The sequence below is a fragment of the Physcomitrium patens genome, chromosome 13 (assembly GCF_059467195.1).
Source record: "Physcomitrium patens ecotype Gransden chromosome 13, ASM5946719v1, whole genome shotgun sequence".
Lineage (NCBI taxonomy): Eukaryota > Viridiplantae > Streptophyta > Bryopsida > Funariales > Funariaceae > Physcomitrium > Physcomitrium patens.
Window position 1 is genome coordinate 13,609,555 of NC_143422.1, and position 23,211 is coordinate 13,632,765.

Genomic DNA, 23,211 nt, shown 5'->3' on the forward strand with positions numbered 1-23,211 from the left:
TGTAATAGACATTTATATTGATTTTTTTGTCATTCTTAAGGTTTTTTTAATTAATTATTTATTTTTATATATAGCTCTAATAAATAAAAATAATTCTCTAAAACTTTGATACAAATTGATTCCCTCTATTTCATATAATATTACTTGATAATCTATAATATTGATAAATATTATCAAGAAAAAATTAAGCTTTTTCTTCATCTATGATATATTTTATAAATGATAAAAAAATATATCATTTTAATAAAACAATCTAATATTACAAATATAGAATCATAAAAGTTGAATATGAAAAGATTTGTAATTAAAATCTATAGAAACAAAAAAATCACTATTGTATTGATATAGAAATAGCTTAATTTTTTCTTGATAAATCCTAATACCTAGTCTATAAAGTCAATGATAAGGAGTTTTTGATTTAAAAAAAATATCACATGATTTTTACAAACTCATTAATTTCCTTTTACATTTAAATCTATAAAAAAAATTAAAAATAAAAAATCAAAAATAAAAAATCTAAATTAATTCTAGTGTAAGGATAAAATTCACCTTTCAATCCAAATTAAAAGATGGCCTCATTTGAAAGTTACTTGCAATTGGTGGTATAAATTAAGAAGAGAAAATAAAAAAAAATAAAGAAAAATAAAAAAAGAAGATAAAGAACTTCAATCAAGAAATTAAACACTAAAAAACAAGTTATAATCTATTTATTAGATTTTTATCTAATATAAAATAAATATAAAATATAAAATATATATTTTTAGATAAATAATTTTATTAAATTTTTAATGATATAAAAATATATAAAATCGAATTATTATGAATAAAATATAAAGATTAAAATATAAAAAATAAATATTTAGAAAATTTAGTGAATAATTTTTGTATCAAGAATAATTTGCTTAATAGATCAATAAATTGAGTCTCACTAAAGCTCACAAGTAGTGTATAAGGGTGGCTTGGAGAGGCTATAAGGCCTTGCTCTTATTCTCCTATGTACATCTAAGGTACTATAATCCATATGAGACTTGTACACATTTTTTTTTTTTTTTTTTTTTTTATAATAATTATACTTGCTGCTAGTTCTCATATTTTTTACTAGTAATACTAATATTTTTGCATCTTTGACTTCAGTATGATGTTTAAAAATATCCAATTGGTTTAAGAATATTCTAAGGCATTCAATTTTTTTTATTCCTTCATAATAATCTCTTTAAGTAGTAAAATTTATTTTTATTTAAATCTTGAAAGTATTCTAAAACTTCCATGAGAATTATAAATAAATGATAAATAAATTCTAAAAATCTCTATAATATTTTTGAAATTCTATTATGTATTTAAGGCTAATTTTTTTTATCTTTGTGATTTTTTATACTACTGGAATTAACATAAATAAATTATAAATATTTTTTCTTTATAATAACTTAAAAAATATAAGGCTCTTTTTATACTTTATTTAATTGATATTTAAAATTTATTGATTTTTTGTAAATAATTCATATAGATAAAAGACCAATGTAGACATTGGTTTTAATGACTAAATAATACTACTTAATAGTAAGTAAGAATACTAAATTAATTAATTTAATTATCTCTGAGTTTTAATAAAACTTAATTTTAATGATTTTTTTTCTACTAAGACTCTTATATAAATCCTTTTAAATTCTAAAATATATATATATATATATATATATATATATATATTCAAAAGATTTTTTAATTATAATATTTTAATTTAAATAACTTAAAACTATTATTTTCACAATTCTATTAATTTTGATTCATTTGTAGAACTCACTTCTAAGGTCTTATTGTATCCAAAATATCTTGCAATTTATAAATTGTAATGCTCTTGAAGAGCTTATAATTATACTTCATCTTTTAGAATATGTAAGTATCTTTTAAAGTAAATTAAATTATTCTTGAAATTAAAATTAGAAGTATTATGAGATTCAAAAGAATTATTTTTGAATTCATGAACAAGAAGATTTGAGGATACACTTAATTGGACTTAATCAAAAAAAAAGAATCAATAATTACCATTGATTTCATTGCTCAAAGATAAAATTGCTCTACCTTTAAAAGAATTTTTTCTTGTTAATCAAAAGTTTTATTTTCATCTTTTGGCACAAGATAAAAATATGTAGAAAGGATTTTTAACAAACACTATTTTTTTCTTGGCCAAAAGTAATATTAAATACAAATCTTTACAAAAACATGTTCTAACAAGCTTGTAACAATTTTAAATGAGTACTCACATAAAATACTTGACGTTCTTATAATTTATATAAAAAATAACCATGTTAGGGGCATCTTTCAAATAATGGTGTCATTCTTGAAATGAATCCACAATTACAAGAAATTATTTGTTATGGATCTTATAAATAATCTTAATTACAAAATATTTTCATGAATAAAAATCTATAAGGTGAAGTTTGTCATCTACTTCTATTTGTGATAATATCACACTCAAGGCAAAGTCTAATGCAACTATTTCTATAAAAAATTTCATGAAAAATTTGATGCAACACAAGATTGGTGTACAAATAAAATTTGTCTTTTAAGCTTCAAATATTAGTTCAGCTTCTTTATTTTACTTAAGTTTACCTTTACAAGTCAAACATATAATTAAAATTACAACTTGAGAATTATTTTTAACAAATTTTTGATACTAATTCAAAAATTCTAAAAAAATATTAAATATTATTATTATTTTTAAAATCTTCCAACCTATGATAATGTAATTTTTTTTGGATCCATCAAAAGCCAATCATTTAAAAAATATATTCTAAAAAATATAGCATTAAGTTGAATTGTATAAAATAAATATTTTTTTCTATCTTGGCATAAAATCTTACAATTTCTAAATTTTTACAATATGTAACAAACATTAAATTCATATTCTTTGTATTCATATAATAGATTAAAAAAAATTTAGTTAAAAGTTTTGAAAAATCATCCAAAATTTCTTTTAAATTATTATTTATTAAATGTCAAAAAGCAATTGATATATTTGTAAGTCCAAAAGGCATGACATTGTATTTAAAATTTTCATACTTCTTTCAAAACATAATCTTTTATTGTGCACCTTCTTTAATACATATCAAATTGTATATTCATTCTGAATTTATTTTTATATAGATCTTGGTTTGATTTAATTGATCAAGAAGTTTCAATATCAAAGATAGAAAATATTTATTTTTGAAGATGATCTTATTTAGTTCTTGATAATCCACACATATCCATTATTATGTGATAACACAATTATATAGTAAAAAATAAAAATAAAAATTTTATTATAAAAGAGCCTCATAGAAAGATATAATAGAAAAATAGGGATAAATAATAAGAAGGTAGTAAAAGAATTTAATATATATATATAGTTGTTTTTATTATAAAAAAATGAATTCTATTTCTATGGAAGGCCAATAATAAGATAAAATTAAGTAGATTAAGAAATAAATCATATAAATATTTTTAGAAGAGAATTTAGAATAGATTTTAGAAAAATTTATTCCAAAATACCAAGAATTAACATCCAAAGAGGGCTAATTGTGAACTAGGATCAAAATCAGATCCTAAGGCATAAAACTGCACACCTACAATAATTCTAAGATTTTATGATCAATTCGAGTATGAAATTTGAGAAAAACTAGTAAAGAGTCTTTTAGAAGTTATTTTTATGTAACTTGAAGGCATGTTGAGTTTTTAAGGACTTTTCAAAGTAAGAGATATATTCAAAGAATTTGGACATAAAAAAATAAAAAGAAGTTTATAATTTTGAGGATTTTGTGAATATAATAGCATATTTATAGATTAAATTATATAGATTTGATATTATGCTTATCTTAAATTTTTTTAAAAAATTTGATGTTCGTCAAATAGTTAGCTTTTATTGGATTAGGATCTTGGATATTTGAAGTTTAGAGTCCATAAGGATTTTTGCAATCCTAAAAAATTTACTAATTTGATTGAAGAAAAAATTAGTGAAAGCAATTTAAAATTACAAATCTATACAATAGCCAATTTTTTAAGCAATTGAATGGTTTAAAAAGGAGAAATCATTGCTAAAAGATCAACATCTAGGTCGGATAAAGAAAGTGGTCAATATCTAAGAGATTAAAGAGTTTTTTCTTTCAATTGGTGAATTCAATTTTTCTTAAATTTTATATATTTATAATTTTTTTTTGAATTGAAATGTATATAAAATTTTAGTTGAGATCAATGATTAAATTAATATTTATTGAGATTTCAAAGTAGCAATAGGAATTGATTAGGATTTATTTAAGATTTTTTTGGATTTGTTTAGAATTTGTTTAAGAGTTAACTTAGATTTAGAATTTCTTTAGGATTTGGTGTAGGATTTAGGATTTAATTAGGATTTGGTTTAGGATTTAAAATATAATTAGTATTTTATTAGGATTTATTAAGGTTTGATTTAGGATTTAGAATTTGATTAGGATTTCTTGTGATTTCATTGAAATTTGACTAGATTTTTTTATTTTTTTATTAGGATATAATTAGAATTTAATATGGATTTGATTATGATTTATTTAGGATTTTGTTGGAATTTAATTAGGATTTATTAAGCACTGTATTAAGAATTGATTAGGATTTATTTTAGATTTATTTAAGATCTATTTATTTTATTTCTTTAAAATCATTTATTATTTCTTTAAGATTTTTTTATTTAATATTTTTTGAAGGTTTTTATTTTAGTATTTTTTGGATTTTTTTATTATTTTCTTTAAGATTAATATACAACTTCTTCATGTTTATTTAGTAATTTCTTTTAAATTTCTTTTAGATTGGTTAAAGCTTTATTAGATTTAATTAGAATTTATTTAAGGTTATATTAGACTTGTTAGGATCTTATTGTTTCATTTTTCTATTAACCTTCCATAATTAAATATTAAAAGTAATTTAATCTATTTGATGATAATAATTTTATAACCACAATAAAACTAAAATAATTAGATCAAAAAAATATCTAATAATATTAAATATAATTATGCTATTATGATTATTATTTGCTACTTTTATAAGAATAATTTCATGAATAGCATCTTTTGAAGATTGTATACAATTATTTGTGACTTATACATGCATGAACTTAGTTTTCTTGATAATGAGTACTTTCCATTTTTAACAAAGTCTTCATTTATAATACAAGTTAACAATTATAAATCCAATAAGGCAAAGGATTTGCAATATTTTGGTACTAAAAAAACATCAATTATAAAGAAAGGTAATGAATCTAAGAAGAAAATATAATCTTTATTAGATATTCTATTAGATATTAATGCCACGCTTTTCATTGTAATTCAATAAAATTATTTTTTAAAACATTGTCATCTTTAACAACCATGCTCTTTATTCTATGATTATATTGCTTCTTTGAATAATAATAAATAGTATCTCTAGATTCTCTATAATATAAGCACAATCTATCTTAATAATGTTGTATCTTTTTTTGCTTAATGTGAGATTTGAAACACACTATATTAATTTCTATAGATTCTAATTTTAATGAATAATTTTTTAAAAATTTAAGAATTGTCATTATAACTTAAATTGTTCCTCTCCAACTAATTATTTGTTTTTGGCGTCTTAGAAAAATTTGATTATTGCATACAATAGCTTTGGTAAAAATTATTCTAATGAGTTTACTTTCAACATTATCAATAATGAATATTTGACATTATCTTTTAATCCATATTATAATTGATTAATAAGGATTTTATCATTTTAATTTCCATGACAAGTAAGGTTTTGTAATTCAACAACATATATGAAAGTTGAATGTGATCCTTGTCATAAAAGAAGGAATTTAGTTTTTGCAATCATTTGTCAATCTCTTTCTTCAAATGTGGTTGTAAATACTTTCAAAAATGAATTAAAGTTATATAGAAGATGTCTATGCTTTTCCATCAAAGATACAAACTAAGAAAGAATACTTCTAGATAAAAGTATGCCTTTGAGTATAACTTGAGTAAAACCATTAAGATGTTGGAAATAATGTAACCTTAGATAAAACTTGATTTATTGTAAAAATTCTTGAAATTTTGATCTTATTCTATCAAATTTCTGTAATATACTAATTATTTCCTCTTTTATACTTGTAATAACGGGACTTCTCAAATTTAATTAAAAGGTTGATCTTCTTGTTTTTTTTAATTTTACAACTTTTTGGTGTAGACTTTAAACTTTATTATTGACTTCTTCTATTGGCAAAGAAATAATATTTCTATAGTTGACATTGGTAATACATGAAATTTTCGCCCTAAGAGTTTTGACAAGCTCATGAAGATTTGTAATAGCTTCAAATTTATTTTTGCTTCAACTAAGTATATTATCCATAATTTTTTCTTTTATTCTTATAATAAATAAGTTTAATAAATCTATAAGCCAAATTAGATGAGAGTGATTTGCAAAATTTAATATCAAATAAAATTTTCTATGAAAAAAGATAGACCACTTTCTTTAAAAAATATATATATTAGAATATTTAAAATATTGGTTTAAATGTGGATAGTTTGTAATTTTTAAAGCACAATAAAAAAATGTGGAGTAATTTATTCACTTCTAAAATAAAATAAGAATAATAAATTAGTATTCTTATCAAACTATCAAGGATATAAATTAAAAATAATAAAAATATTAATACATTATTTTATCACTAAAAAAGAGTAAATATTTATTCAAAGATAGTACAATATTAAATTTAGAATAGCTATTGCCAAAAACAAGAAGATTAGAGACTCTTGAAATAAGACTAAGAAGAAAAAAGAAGTTGACAAAAATAATAATAAAAAAAAGACATCATTCTTGCTTCCACATATACTATCTAATAAAGAATTATGTAGTGACATTATATAAGACCTCTAACACATGTCCAACTTGTAAGACACATGTCTAACTTTTAAGTTAATTTTTATACATGTGCACCATATGGCCAATTTATATCATAAGTCACCAACATGTATAATACATGACCAACTTGTTAGCAAAGTTTTTAATCTATCAATGACCTACAAACACATATAAAGTCAAATCAATGTTTATAAAACTCCTCCACAAAATATTATCAAATTTACTTGTATCTACTTGCTTCTATCTAATTCCTTTAATCTGGATAAATATGTATGTCCATGAAAAATAACTAGGTTAGAAGAAGATTTAATAATATTAAATATTACAAAGTTATCATAACCTTAAATAATCTTTAAAATCTTTAAAATCCTAAAAACCTTTAAAAAAATCCTAAAAAATATTAATTAAATCTTCAAGAAATCAAAAATAAATTAATTCATTAAATTAAATAAATATTAAATAAATTCTAATAAGAATAGAATTCTAATTAAATATCAATGAAATTCTAAATATCTTAATCAAACCTCAAATAGATTCTAAAAATATTTAGTCAAATTCTACATAAACACCATAAAAAAATTTAAACCTCTATAATTATGATATCAATTATTAATCTTGATTCAAGTTTATTATATTTTTCAATTTGCTAATTGACAACAAGGAAACAAAGTTTGAAGACATTTTAACCCATAAATTGTAAGAAAATGCTCTTAATCTACTTGCATGTCAATTGTCTTCTTTCTCTAATCTCAATATAAATCCTCTAATATCAATATTTTTTCCTTAAATTATTATCTTATTCTTAAATTTTTTATAAATATTAAAAATTAAGTCAAATATCAATATACAAAAGATTTTTTTTAATTCAATTGGCAAATTGCTCAAAATCCTACAAATCTTTACTAACCTTTAATATCCAATTTTTAAGATCTTAATTCACTTAAATCTAAATTATTTCTAATTTAATTACTCAATTAAGTTCAAATTCACAAAACATATCTAGCACAACTATATTCACAAACCTATAAAATTTACTTATTGATCTACTATAAATCCAAATGATTCACCAAAATGCAATCTTTTTTTAATTCAACACAAAACAAAGTTTTCTAAAACAACCTTAGCTTTGCAAAGCTTTTATAAAGTTTTATGTCCTCAAATCCCTCAAATTAAATACTTAGAGAAATCCTATCAAGTTTTCTTTCAAATATTAGACTCCAATCAACTAAAAAATTGCCATATTTGCCATAGGTGAGTAGTTTTGTGCTCCATAGTTTGGTTTTGGCTCTAGTTCATAATCCTCCCTATGGAAATATCAATCTAATGTTTTGCTAAAAGCTACTCTTTACTATCATCTAAAGATTTCCATGATGTTATTTTTGCTAACCTACTTTATTTTGATATTTTTATGATCTTACAAAGTAAATAGAAGCTCTCATAATCAAAAGGCATTACTAGTATTGAATAGTTTTACTATCTATCTAGCTTTTATCTATGTTTCTAAATAATTTGTTATTATAAGCTCTACTATCATAGAATCCTTCTGTTTATCTTTCATTCAATATTTGCATTACAACACGACAACACTAAGGATGTGCTAGTACGACAGAGTCAAGAACTTTCTTTGAACTTGTGTTTTGCATTTGGAGAGTTTTTGAAAAAATAATCATATGGTGATATTCAAAGAAGAGTTTGGATGGATATGGTATAAATTTTGGCATGATGGGCAATAAACACTAAAATAGCTTGTGGAATAAAGAATTAGTAGATAGATTAGCATAGAATAAGGGCACTTTCTATGCTCACATAGAAAATGGTTTGATCGCTTACCAGTCCAAGATAGTGTGCAAGCAACATACGAGGCATTTTTTGCTTAAGCAGCATATTATAGTGGAGCTTTATTATAGATTTATTTTCATGTTAAACTTAGCTTCATTAATTAGCTTCTTTATGTGGATTTTTTAAGATTTTTTTATATTTTATTTCTCACAAAAAGAATTTATACACTTATAAAAGATTTTAAATGCTGAATAAATATTTTTGTAAGATTTTTATTAATAATTTCTTTAAAAGCAATTATTATTATTTAGAATAAGTTGTAAATTTGTCCAAATTGAAGATGACCTTCTTTTTGAAGGTCAATTGTGCAATCAAAAAGTTAATGTTTTAGCAATATATGTAGTACTTTGCAATCTTTATCTTATGATTCTGCAATCCTTGCTTTTTTGTAATACCAACCAATACATGGCTCAAGTTTCCATGTGCCACATCAATCTATCCATGATTCTTATTAGATGTGACTTCTTAGAAAAACAGTACACTCTTAACTCTAACGTCAAAACCAAAATTTTAAAAAATGAATTAAAATACTGTCAAAATGAAAATGCAAACCCAGCCCTCTTTGACTCATTCCACAACAAATCCTCATAAACTATTATTCCAATACTTTAACTAGAGAACTTCCATAAAACACCTATTCCGAATTCTCACACAATCCCTTTAATAACCTGTTGGTTTCCATCACCATGAATTCTAATTTCATGTTGAATCAACAGCCCAGACCAACTCATGTCATCACCATCTAACAACCAAAACGAAACCCTGTGAAGTTTTCTTCGTAAATGTTCCACCTTTGCTAGTGAGAAAGTTCACATCAAGAGGGCTTGTTTCATCGCTCAGGTTACCCAACACAAGTACTTAATATTGACATAAGTTGTTTACTTAGTTAGTATCAGCACCACACCACACCCAATGCTGGCTACTGTAGTTTGTTTGTCCATTGTTACAAGGAGGCTACTGAAAGTTGCACCTCCACACAATCTGGGTTCAGGAACCTGCTCTCTCTCTCTCTCTCGCTTGATTTTGTGCATATGTTTGCAGGTGTAGCAGGTTGCTTTCTACATCGCATGTGCCCACGAGCTCACAACTACCCACCCGCGATGTACCAAAGCTTGTTGGGAAAAACGTATGGTAGCTCGGGAGTCGCATGCCTCTAGATTTTGGGCCTTTTTCGTAAAGAGTGTGGCAGTGATGGGTTCCGTAATTGGAAGTAGTGTTGGTTTATAGGAGTCTGCCAGAATTTGTGGGAGGATCGCGGGTTTTTGTTGTTGTTGGTCGAGTGGTTGCTTTGGGCACGAAGTGTACTTGCAAAATGCCTGATTGTGACTCAAGCGCTGCTAGAGAGATCTCGCGGCATCTGCAGGGGGTAAGCAGGGGAGCTTTTCAACTCGATTACGGCTCATCTTTGCTTGAGCGTTCGCGAACTAGGTTTGCCCCTCCCCTCGAAGCATCTGCCGGGGTTTTAACCTGCCTTTCTTCTGTAAGAAGGTGTGTTGGGTTGTGTGCGAGTGGGCGAGGTGATTTGTTCGCTGCCCTCGTGAGCCGCAGTGATGTCACTCGTTTGTGCTTTGGATTTCGTTTGTTTTTTGTGTCGCGTATCAAATCCTAAGTCTTTCTGGAAGTAAAGTCTAACGTGACAGTTGGTATGTGTGGTTTTGTTCGTCGCCCTTGAATTGTTGCCAAGCGGTGGGATTGTCACCCGTCCGAATAACTCTAACTTCATCGTCAATATACGCCCCTCGAAATGGACGGACAATTGTTTTTATATCACAGTGAAGAATGAGCCAACTGCCCGATGCATCGCAGACGCTGTATTCTACTACATTGGGCGCCCAGCTTTTCACTTCAAAGGGGTCAACAAACAGTATCCACCCCTACACGTTGGCAACCAAGATCCGCTCACAAGCAGAGAAATGTGCAAGGCATATGTGTTGCTTATTGCCAAGGGCCCTGAATCGTTCAGTCTGAGATACGATTACAGGGGACTTGTAACAGATTTGGTGCTGAAATTCGTCTGGAACTCTGAGGGTGTATTGTCTCTGACGAGGTTGGCAGATACCGCTTCAGCGACAGCTGCTTGCGACGCAGCAGCAGCAGAGGAGAGGGTCGCCGTTGCTGACAAGGAATGTGCAAATTCAAAGAACGAGAGTGGTTGCGGTGAAATATGTGAAGAGGATAGGAAGGAGGTGGAGGATGAAGAATCACGAGGAGAAGAGTCAGCGCCCGTGGAAGAAGACAGTCTGTCGGAGGGGGCACTTTGGATGTTCACAGCCTCTGCATCTGGGTCTGAATGGGTGAATCCAGCGCTGTCGGACATTAATTCGTTCTATGTTCCAAGCTTCGATATTAATATGGATGGGTTGGTGAGTAGGGTGGAGAGCGTAGAGCAACGTCTCAGTGATATTTCTTATCATGTACGCAAGAAGGAAGACTCAGCAGGTGATCAAAAGATTTTGAGTAGGAGCATATTTGATTTTGATGTATTAAAAGTTGGGTATTTTATAAGCGGGCAGAGAGTGTGCTGTGATGTGGGATGTCACATTATCGACTTCAACTTGAAGTTTCTAACATCATAATTAACTGTCCTTTTTTTGTGTCGAGTGTAAACATAGTTTGGTAAATCATGTTTAATATCTACCTATAAAGTCTGTTTATTATGCCCCAGATTGCGCAAGCGTTTTCCTTTGTTTCTTATGCATATGGTTTGGAAAGTTCTGCTAAAGGAGGAACCCTGTGGACAGATCCGCGCAGATATTCTCGCTTTTTACGATTGTTTCTTTGTAACTGATGTTTAAAGGTCGGAAAAATCGTTTGCCACATATCTTTGTGGAGCTCATCGTAGTTCTTGAGGTTTACCTGCACGATCCATCGTGTGGCTAACAGCACTGGTCAGCATTTATTTACCTTGGATGTGTCTGATACAGATGAAGAGAAAAAAAGAGAAAAAAGAGAAAGAAGAGAATTAGAAGACAATATGTGGGCAGAGAAGAGAAAAAAGATTATCACTTGCCACCCGCGCGACTTAAAGAAGGTCATTTTCGAAGGTTATGAAAGTAAGTAATGGTTTGTGAGATCTTGTTTATGAGTATGATGCAAAACATTCTAGTTCGTTGAAAGTGGTCCTTGCTGATTTCCATATTTTTTTACTGATGCTCCGTGAAATGTTTCTGAATTCTTTAGGATGGGAAATACCTGTAGTGCGAATCTGGAATTCTTCGTAACCTGTCATTTGTAAGTTACTTCATGTGCCTCAACCGCGCGATGCATTCCTCAGACACTGTATTTATTTTCGAAGATATAGTTGGGTTGTTCATGCCGGAGCAGTTTGTGACGGAATTTCTTACACTTGCGAATATGTATACTTGTATCGTATAGTAGTGGTATCAACTGCAGCATTTGATTTTTCGGCAGTGTGACCTGATTCTTCAGTTGTGTCCTAGCTTAGATTTCAATTGTTCTTGTCTATGGTGAGTAATGCAACTTGGAGCTGCGTGAGGTGCGTCTTGAATAGAAAATTTAGAGTTTTCATTTCTAGCTTTGCAGTTGTGAGCAGTCTATTGTATCGTTGATGAATAATTCTGAGACAATGCCTTCTTTTGTTATATCGAAATGCAGGGATACTGCGTCATGAAATGAGAATTGTGAGGCTTTGTCATGGAATTAGTTTCGGTGAGTTTAAAGGTACGTGGACCAGGTGGAGATTGTCCAGCTTCATTCATTAGAAGAGACCACAAACCATCATCCCATGCATTATATCCTGTAAAAATAACTAGTGATGGTCTTGGGCCTTTCAAGCAATTGTTGTAACACGATGCTGATGTACTAGCTCGTCCTTCATTCCGCCAACATGTTGATTCGAGAGTGTTTCTAGAGTACAACATTAAAAGGCTTCTCTCTATTTGATTGAGATGAAATCCTCAGCTTTGTGAAACCACTTTTGTCGACGCTCTCTTTGTGGTAGTTCTCAGTGGTCCTTAGCACTATAGCAAACATCATCATCGATCTCTGATACCGAATGATACTCTAGCAGTATAATTTCTGTTCAGAAGCAGATTTTTTCAGTGGAATACTGTTCGCTTGAGGTGAAATTATTCACACTTCTAATATTGCATGCTTAGAATGTTACTAGAAGACGGTACTCTTTCTTTTAGTGTATTGTTCTATGTTGAAGAGTACGAAATACCCAGTTCTTTGACGCATTTCTGAATGATGTATCCAAAACAATTAAGTGAATCAAAAGCATAAATAAACAAACAAATAATGTTTGATTTATAATGCAGCTAAAAGAATTTTAAGAAAATTGATTATTAGGCTGTAATACATACAATCTGAATAAAATGCCAAGTACATTGTCATTATTCATTTTATTTCAAGAAAAATTTTAAAAATCAATTACAATTATTTCAATTTAAAGTGGCTCTTTAAATTACAGAATCAATAATCTTTCCAACATTATTCTGTATTGTACCTATAGTTTGAATAAAAAATTATTGATTCATAAATGTATAGTACGTATAAGTTTAATAAAGATCTTATTAACTTAACATTGAGATTTTGTGTTCTTTAAAATTCATCTTTGATTAATTGAATCACATTTTATTAAATAAATAAATAAATATATATATATATATATATTCAAAATGTTTATAGTTGAAATCATAAGTAATTGTTTCAAATGGATTTCTTTTAAAAATGACGTGGAAACATTTATAAATAATAATATAAGAAAATGTTCATAAAAATGCAAAAATAAAAGTTAATAAATTAAACTCACATTGGCCACTTGGTGGGATGTTGAGCAGACTCATGCTTGGAAAAAAAAAATAAAGCATTGGACTGGGGACTCAAGGAAGAAGTAAAGGACTTGGTATAGGACTAGGAGTTGTGGCAGGATTAGGGAAAGAAAGCCAAAATCAAACGCAAACTAAGGTGTTGACCAGCTAGTAAGACTACTACAAGGGATGATATGGGTCCTTCATAGTAATGATAGGTATCAATTTCCACAAAAAAAGTTGCCAATTAAAGGTCTTTATTTTTTTTGGGTGTGTGTGTAGCAACTTGAGGTGATCTTGTAGCCTAAACCTAAACTTTATGTCATAAAGATATTATACCACGAAGTAGCCAATGCACATCCAACTACATAGATCCTATACAATCTCACTTTCTATTATTATTTTTCCATTGTTGTGAGAACAATGTAGAAATGTTGTAAGGCATCTAGAAGGATGAAGAAGATATAGTTTGTTTGCCTCCTATCTAGTTCTTATACCTCCATTTGTAATAAATACATGATATATGTATGCTCATGCTTGAAGTGGTGTATTGATATCGACCATATAAAAACTATTTTTACTATAAAGAAGACAATGATCTTGATACTCCCATAGAAGAGAATAAAGTTCAAGAAGTTGATTGATTTTTTCTTGGTTGGCTACCATTAGCTAAAATTCTTGGAATTAATGAAGATCCTACAAAGCCTTATGATATAAAAAACATGCATATATTTGGCAATGCAAGAATTTAGAGAATAATTGGTGATGTTTAAGGATTGTTGGTCCTCAGCTAAAATTGTGAGCAACAATATCATTTGAAAAGGCATTTGACATAGAATAGAAAAAAGAAGAAAGAAGACGACAAGAAAATTTGCCAGAAGGTTAATAACCAAGTATTATAAGCTACAATTGTGCACTTGTTTGTTTGTTCAATTTGAAGCTACAAAAAAACCATTTAAATTTGAAAAATCTAATCAAAGCAAATGTAGATATTACATTAAGGTCCAAATGGCAATTGCCAAAGCTTTATAAGAGTTTGAGAATGAATACAATGCTAGGTAGATCATAGAAGACATTTGCAACAAGCTAGTCTAAAAAAGTGGTGATTAGAAACTTGAGGTAGAAAAAATGAAGAATAAGACCTTGTAGGACTAGGGAGTCAAAATGAAGTGTAAGAAAGAAGTCAAGGACTTGCTCTGAGACTAGGAGTTGGGGTGGGACTAAGGAAACAAAGTTAAAATCAAACTTAGGCAAGGGCGCTACAATAGTTTCACTAGTGGTTGCACATAGAAGATTTACTTCGAGAGTTATTAACTACAGTAGTAGCACTAGGACACAATGGAAAGGAACAAGAACAAATACTTCAAGAGTTATTAACTACAGTAGTAGTGCTAGGACACAATGGAAAGGAACCAGAACAAATAGTCTAGTCGGCCGACGTTGTCGATTAACTAGAAGTTGGATGCTGGATAAATCCTGCAACGGATGTTGCTAAAAATTGTAACTGATTCTGCAGTGATAGTGGAGATTGGCACACCCTCCCCTGACAGTTATTTTCTACAATTCTTCTGCCACTAGTCTCAACTAAAAGTTGGTTGGGTCCTCACAGTGCTTGCCTACCACATCTGCACTGGACTGGATTGGAACCCGTCGGTTGGGGCGATAGTCATTCAGTCTCTATGAGCTTTTTATTTCCCTGGTTTGCACCGTGTGCATGGAGGAAGCGATTATTCCCTTGAAACTATTATTTTCCTCTGAACGAGGAAGAGGCCACTGAAGAAGGGTTGAAATACATAAGCTCTTCTGGAGTGAACACTTTATCCCAACCAAATATTATGATTAACTCGGTGATGGAAACCTCTTCTTCATGCAAATGCATTCCAGGGGGAGTTATGTATGAGAACAACGGAGGTGGGCTGAAGCCTGAACTTGCTTCAGTGTTGGAACCATGGGCTTTGTCCCGAACCGTTTCAGATGAAATGGACACGCCTGAAGTGCAAGGCACAGCCGATGAAGCCGAACCAGATGCCGGAGACGTCGCAAACACCCCACATCTGTTGGTTTGTGGATTCTTTCTCTGGGATCTCTTCGGATTTTTCTTCTGTTTGCCCAAGACAGAGTGGATTACCTTCTTGACCTGATGGGCGAAATTCTTGTATTTCAGTTCATGTTCGTCTCCAACTTGGACATATTGATCACACGCAGGGTCCACATCTTCAAACTTGATCCCCTCGAGGGGTCTCGCAGCAAATATCAGTCGAGATTCGGGGTAGTGGAAGGGCAGGTTGGATCCCGTGTAGTAATTCACAGCATCCAACGCTAGATTTAGCTCCTCATCTGAATAAGATCCAAACCAAAGTTTAGACTTGAATCTAGGTGGCCGTATTTCGATATTTTTTTTCTTGTGTCCAACTCGGAGCCGCGGTTGAAGCTTTTTTAATGTGGGCCGTGCTGGTCGCGAAGTAGGCGTCGTGGCTCCTTCTTCCAACTTGGGAATGATGCCTGCATCACACGAGAGACTGTTCAGCCAGGACTTGAACTGGAAACGTCGCGTCTCTTTATGTCAACTACATCTAGCTACTACGAACCCCAGAGAGTATATTATGAGTTTTCAACTGGAGTTACTACCTCCTTGTGCATCGCTGATTCCCTGAGGTGGCTGATGAATTGTACTGGCTGCTAGTTCTGGAACCATTGCCTGCTGCTGAACCTTCAAGTTCCATGGGCAGCTGTCACAGAGTCCATCACGAGCCTCCAGCATTGAAGGAGACGGCCATTGCCGAGCAAATTTATAGAGGCAGCAGACCTCTGCATGAGAGGTTGGTAACGGCCCATTTTCTGGGCCATCCAAACCCGCACATGAATTGCATCTCTCATGCCCACAAGGGTCCACCCATTCCGGCATGCCGCTTTTGTGTACCAGAATAGCAGAGATCGCACGAGCACTACGCTCAGACCTTCACACAATATCCAGGTGTTAATTAGATTCGCAAGTGTTGCAAGACCTAGCGATAACGGTTGATGATATTGCTTGAAACACGATAAAAGCCGCAACACTTAGACTAACTCAACATGTCTGTTATATTCGAAACTTACCAGCCTCACAACGTCCAGTGTTTTGTTGGCCGTGATCTGAGATTGTCTTCAGTTTCTTCGGGTGGGAAATTGACTGCGGATTGATTTTGTTAAAACTATATGTGGGGAATTCTACTTTTTCAGGTGATTGTACCAGGTAGAATGATCATAATAAACATTCTGCCCCTCCATATTTGGGAAGAAACGTCCGCCCGGGGAATAAACCTCATGAGAATCTCGGTGCGCGAAGTTTTGCTTGAAGTTGTCCTGTGAAGCATCGTAAACATTTTTCGAGTTGTACAGGCACCTTTCAGCAAAACTCTACAACCCTGAAACTCTGGAGTCGCACTCTCTGACTTTCCGACTAGTTGATGTCATGTAAGAGGGGAGTTCGTGCTAAACTGCAGGGTAGCAAGTTTGTTGAAATTTTAACATCGCATTCCCACTGGAACCAAGTGATACTCTCTGATGCTGGGTATTTCAATGTAGATAAAACTGAAGGTTAATCGGATAGGCTTTGCACTTTTTTCCACTCAATAATTCTCAATTTAAATGCATATGTCGGTAGAAGCGCTTTCAGCCCTCGACTATGGCTCATAGGTACCCATACAGGTGAACCCGATGCTGGACATTCCTACCCTCTCACCACTAAATACTTGAACCTCTAGGTTCTTTAGAGACTACGTTTCGCAGATCCACAGTTCCGCATGGGCATTGCTGCCAGCATCCTTAGGTTCGTTCTTTGGATTATCCAGCTCGAAAGAGAAGGTCAACCCAGTGATGCCTAACTCACAAGGGTCAGTCCACAGCAAATACGATTTCAGATTAAGTCAATTTATCTGGACCATGAAAGAAACCAAGAGAAAATGCGTGGTATCCTCGTCACGGAAAAACTCCCCCGATCCGTTTCCAAGGGCCCTCTTTTGTATAAAGAATGGGTTCAGCAGCAAGGACTTCGCCACTCAAGAAAGCGCCCTGCCACAACTCAATTTAAGACCAACACGCAGAAATCACAATTTCTTTCTAACTCTTCCTCAAACTCTTTCTTTCTTCTTTTGGTTTTTGCTTCTCTCACTCAAGTATTCACGGAATGGCTCTCAATCGAAACGCGATGCTCGCAATCTAAAGCCTACTTCCTTAAGAAGACCATTCTCACAATTTCAACCCAACGATGCATGCGAACAACGAATTCCGAGCTCCCTACACACCCTCCTTCGACAAAACTCTGGACACAAAAAGCAGATCGATCACTTCTCACGAAACGATATTATCCAAACAAGACCAGAAGAACCCGGAGTGCTCCAAAGTGGCTAGCACACGCAGCACACACACGAGAATCCTTTCCAACGCTGGCACAGCGTTTACAATACCGACAGCCGGCAAGCAACCCCACCAACGACCTCCACTCAAATTCTGCTCTTCCTAGGCAAAGTCCACACCTTCCACTTGTCGCTCACACTTCGCTACCCGGATAACGCGTCACAGGTCACTATCAACTCATCAACACACACACATACACACACATACACACACGTAAGCTTGGTTCTCCGGGGATAGCAACTTAAACAGTACACGCACAAACTCTCAAGGTTTGATGCTGCTGAATGAGGAATGTCATCCCTTATGGAGCTCCTTCTCCTGGCAAGCAGGCGCAGGAACCCTTCAACAAAGGGAGTGGGGAAGCAATTCCTCCGCAATTCCGCCTCCTTGTCGAACCCAGAATAACAGCGAATCTCTCCCTCGCTAATTTGCCTGTTTTTGGAAGTCCCTTCACCGTCCAGTGACGCTACCACGTCCTGAGGATCCGCGTCAGCCGTCCAGTGATCGAGATTCGGCACCGACACCCACAGTTGCCTCCTCCGCCAACTCTCCTGGCGATCATCTCGACGTTCAGGAAGGGAATACTTCCCATTTCCGCTTCGCCTCCTCCACGATCGATAGACGCAGATACCCTACCAATTTTGTATGTATTTGTTTGTTTTTTATTTTGTTTTTGTTGTCGTTGGAACAGACATGAGAAGCGATCAACCCCTTTGCTCCTGTGGTATTGATAGAAAAAATGGAATGTAAATCTCATAATTCCGTGTGCTACATGAAGCTTAGTTTCTTATGTTTCGGAATTCTGAGATAAAAAAATATCAATTAATACTAAATTAAACATAGAGTGTTGTAGAATTTATTTTTATATGCAATTTACTTGAGCATGACTTTTGCTTCTTGATGTTAATTGTGGCATATTTATCAAATATTTGTTCCACATGAAACTTAAAATTCTTAACTTGGATTTATATATTATTTTTTTATTTAAACAAATTAAATTTATTAAGAAAAAATCATAATTGCATACACTAGCAATTTTACAAAAAAGTGTTAATTAGATCCAAAAATCTTAAAATTTCTTTAAAATATCTCTTAGTAAATGCTATAATGATAATAGGTTCTTATGAAGCATTTTTTTGGTTTCAATTAAATTAAGATAAAATAATCTTGTTTTTACAACGGATTTTTTAATCAAGAAATTATTATTATTATTTTTTAAATAATTATTCTTATCAGATTATTAATTGCAAATAGAATTATATGGGATTTTTAGAAAATATTAATTCAAGTAATCATAACTTGTATCCTGGTTGTCTAATTACTCTAGATGAATTTTAATTTAAAAAAAATATATATATTTGATTTTTTTTAAATTATCATTTTCTTCTAAATATCGATAAATTGGACTATTATAAAAACCAATATATAAGTGATATTATTTTTTTGTCTTTGAGTAAAAATACAAAATTTAAAAAGAATTCTTTATTGTATAGAAAAAAGAAACAAATAAATAAATAAATAACAAAGTTTGATTTTTTAAAAATAAAATAAAACCATTATTTTTATGATTAGTTTTATACCAATAATATTTGATTTTAAAAATTAATCTTAAAGAATGATTAGAAAAAATAACTTCAAATTTGAATTGATTTATTTTTAAAGCAATGAAGTTCGACAATTGTTAATGCTGCATCTCCAATTGATATTACTACACTCCATGTGACTTGTAGACAACTAGCTAAGAATATGTCTTATTCTTTTGCATTTTTTTTCTTTACTTTAAGAAAAAGAGGTGGTTGAGAAAAATATGCTAAATATTTTATAAAAAAATTGATAAAATCTTTTAAAAAAATAAATTTGAATCCTTTATTCCTTAAAATTTTATTTTAGATATAAAATTGAATAATTTTTATAATTTTTATAATTATGATTAAAATAGTTTAAATATTTAAATAATTAAAATTTTATGATAATAAATCTCTAGATTAATTTAAGTCAAAACTGTTGACTTTAACATATGTATATATATATATATATATATATATATATCTATATATATATATGTATGACAAAACGTTTTTTTATAAATACATAATTAAAATATTTTTTAAAAAATTAAAATACATAATAGAATTAAATCATCTTTTATTTATATTTTTAAACATTCTAAGATAATGATGGAAGGCAATGATCATTTTAATTTATAAATACTAATAGAAAAAATTATAATTTTTATTTTTTTTAATTAATTATATTATAAAATAAAATTTTGATAAAGAAGTTAATCAAGAAAAATAAAAAATTGAGTATATATATATATATATATATATATATATACATATTTATGTAAGATATTGCTAATGTCACCACAATTTTTGTTACTACAACTATAAATCTCTGTTTATCAAACTCTACCTTTTTTCAATATTTTTTTAATCATTTAATTTTCTTTGTCCAATACCTTTCAAACCATTTGAATGGATATTTGTTTTTGTTTGGAACAAAAAAACACTAAAAAAATATGTCAAGTAGATAGGAGATCGTAGTGGCATTAACAAATATTATGGTAGCATTGGCAATACTCTATATGTATACAAGCACATTTATATCTATAATAGTCTAAAAAAATATGATTTAGAAGATAATTTAAAAGTACATTTGTACATTTAATTTTATGTGATATTACTATCATTTTGATTAGAGACGATTGAATAAAACTAAGTTTGTATTAAAAAAAATTATATATATATATAAATTCAAAAAAATAAATTAAAATTTAAAAGATTTAAAATTTTAATTTTAGTATTTTGAATTGATTTTATGATAGTCCAGATATTATATCTTATTCCTATGTTATGTTCTTTAAATCTTTTTATGCAATGTTTTTTAAAATAAAGTTCTTTGATATGTAATTTTTAATAATATCAAATTCTATAAGAATAAAATTATTAATAAAATTATTAATAAAATTATTAAAATATCAAAATTTTACATCAATATATATATATATATATATTGATATATTATAAAAGACAACTTAGACATAATATTATTATAGTCTAAGTGGCAAGGAAATCTTTTAAATGGCTATAAGGAAAGAAACTTTGAAGAATGGAAAAAATATAGGGAATATGGGAACAAGAGAATGGATAGTTGTGCCATAGATTGCAATGTCCAACAACACAAGTTTTTGCAAGTACAAGTTTTTGCTAATATGTACAAGTATAAGTACAAATTTTTGTAAGTATATATATATATATATATATATATACATATATATATTAGTGATTCTTATTTTAGTATCATTAAGATTGTATAAATAACTTAGAGCACCTTTAAAAATAACACATAGTAACTTTAGTTATACAAAACTATTACAATATGGAATAATTAATTTGAAAATATTACCTTTGTAGATAAAATAATTAATAATTTTTTTAAAGTAAATATACTTAAAGCCATACTATAAATATTTTTTTAATATTTTACTTTATAGAATATTTATATTTATAAAGAATAAAAATAATATTTTTATCTTTTGATTCTTTAAAAATACAAATAGTATTTTAAATGGATAAAAAATATTTTATTATTAAATTATTTTAATAGAAATTATAATTATTTTAAAAATTATATTCAAATTTATAGATATATATATATATATATATATTTTTAAGTAAATTTTACTTTAGTGACTATAATTTAATTTTTTAATTAAAAAATATTATAAATTTAGTAAATTTAGAATAAAAGATATTATATTTTAATAAATATATATATTTTTAGAAGAATAGACTATTTTTCTTATATAAAATTTTTTATTAAAATCTTGTTAATAAATTAAAAAAAGGCCCTAATTACTACGCTACTGTGTAATATGTTGTAATATATCTATTAGGTTTTAAAAAATGATTATATATTAGAAGGCTTTAATTGAAAATATTGTGGAAAGTTATCTTAGAAGTATAAATAATTATCATAGAGTATCATATATATATATATATATATATATATATATATTTAGATAAAAAATACTAAATAGAAGATAAATTTAGATAAGTTTATGGTAAATTTTATATTATTTTACGGCAAATCTTCTTAGAAGCTTTATAGATGCATATTTGACTTTATACATGTTTATAGTTGATTGATAGGTTAGAAACTTAACTAATAAGTTAGCCATGTATTGTGTATGTGAAGAACTTGTGATATAAGCTAAAAGTATGGCATGCATATAGACAACTTGCATTGCAAGTTAAAACATGTATCTTAAAAATTGTACATATGTTGGAGGTCCCATAGAATGTTGCCATGTAGCTTCTAATTAGATAATGTATATGAAAGCAAGAATGAAGTCTTTTTCATTCTTCTCAATGCCTTTTTAGTCTTTAGTCTTATTTCAAGACTTTTTATTCTTCTTATCTTTGGCAATAGCTATATTAATTTAATATTATACCATATTTAAGTATTTTTTTTAGTTTATTGAGTGATACAAGAATTTATTGATCCTTTAGTTGTTTAAAATTTATATCCTTAAGAGTTTGATAGGAGGGCTACCTTCTTGTTCTTGTTTTGTTTTAGAAGTGAGTGAATTATACTTCTATTGTTGTATTTTGAAGGTTTCAGACTTTCCACTTTTAAATTTATTTTTAGATTTTTAAATAAATTTTTTTTCTCTTAAGGAAATTAGACTAATTTTTTTTATAGAAATTTTTATTTGATACTAGAGATTGCAAATTATCCTCCTATAATTTGACTTATGAGTTTATTTGAATTGTCTATAGAAGGAAAAATTATAGATGCTACTTATAGTAGAAGTGAGAATAGATTTGCAACTATTATATATCTTCATAAGCTTGTCAATACTCTTAACATCAAAATTTCACATATTTCTAATGTGAACTATGGAAGTACTATTTCTAGACCTATGGAAGAAGTTAACAATGAAATTCAAACTCTATACCAAGAAGTTATATATTTTAAAAAAATAAATAGATCAAGTTCACCATATGTTCTATAGAATTCCAAAACCTTGCTTTCAATGTAGATTGAAATGACAAAGCCCTTATCAATCAATTTTGATATGAATTCAAAGATAATGTTAAAGATTTATTGTTGACAATGTCGAGAGCAGATTCTTTGAAGCAATTTATTGCTCAAGCTATTGCATGCAAAAATCCACTCTTTGAAAGATTCGAAGAATAAAGGTTTAGTTGAAGAGATATAAGTTAAATCATGGCAGCAACTTCTAAGTTTGTAGAAGCTTATTCATCAAGACTAAAACCTATGTAAATTGATATGATACTTTTCAAACTTTTTATAGAACAAGAAA

General features: G+C 29.2%; 2 protein-coding genes across 2 annotated transcripts; one reads left to right on the forward strand and one right to left on the reverse strand.

Moving 5' to 3' along the window:
• Positions 1–9,448: 9,448 nt before the first annotated feature.
• Positions 9,449–12,843, forward strand: LOC112290794 (uncharacterized). Its single transcript, XM_024537484.3, has 5 exons — positions 9,449–10,140; positions 10,397–11,151; positions 11,637–11,765; positions 11,893–11,943; positions 12,328–12,843. Exons 1-4 carry the CDS (start codon positions 10,025–10,027, stop codon positions 11,931–11,933), a joined length of 1,041 nt encoding a protein of 346 aa, XP_024393252.1. The 5' UTR covers positions 9,449–10,024; the 3' UTR covers positions 11,934–11,943; positions 12,328–12,843.
• Positions 12,844–14,693: 1,850 nt separating this feature from the next.
• LOC112290227 (uncharacterized) lies at positions 14,694–18,278 on the reverse strand. Its single transcript, XM_024536309.3, has 3 exons — positions 16,581–18,278; positions 16,113–16,441; positions 14,694–15,986 (listed from the first exon to the last, which is right to left on the reverse strand). The coding sequence occupies exons 2-3, from the start codon at positions 16,387–16,389 to the stop codon at positions 15,229–15,231; spliced, it is 1,035 nt and encodes a 344-aa protein (XP_024392077.1). The 5' UTR covers positions 16,390–16,441; positions 16,581–18,278; the 3' UTR covers positions 14,694–15,228.
• Between the last annotated feature and the right edge of the window lie 4,933 nt (positions 18,279–23,211).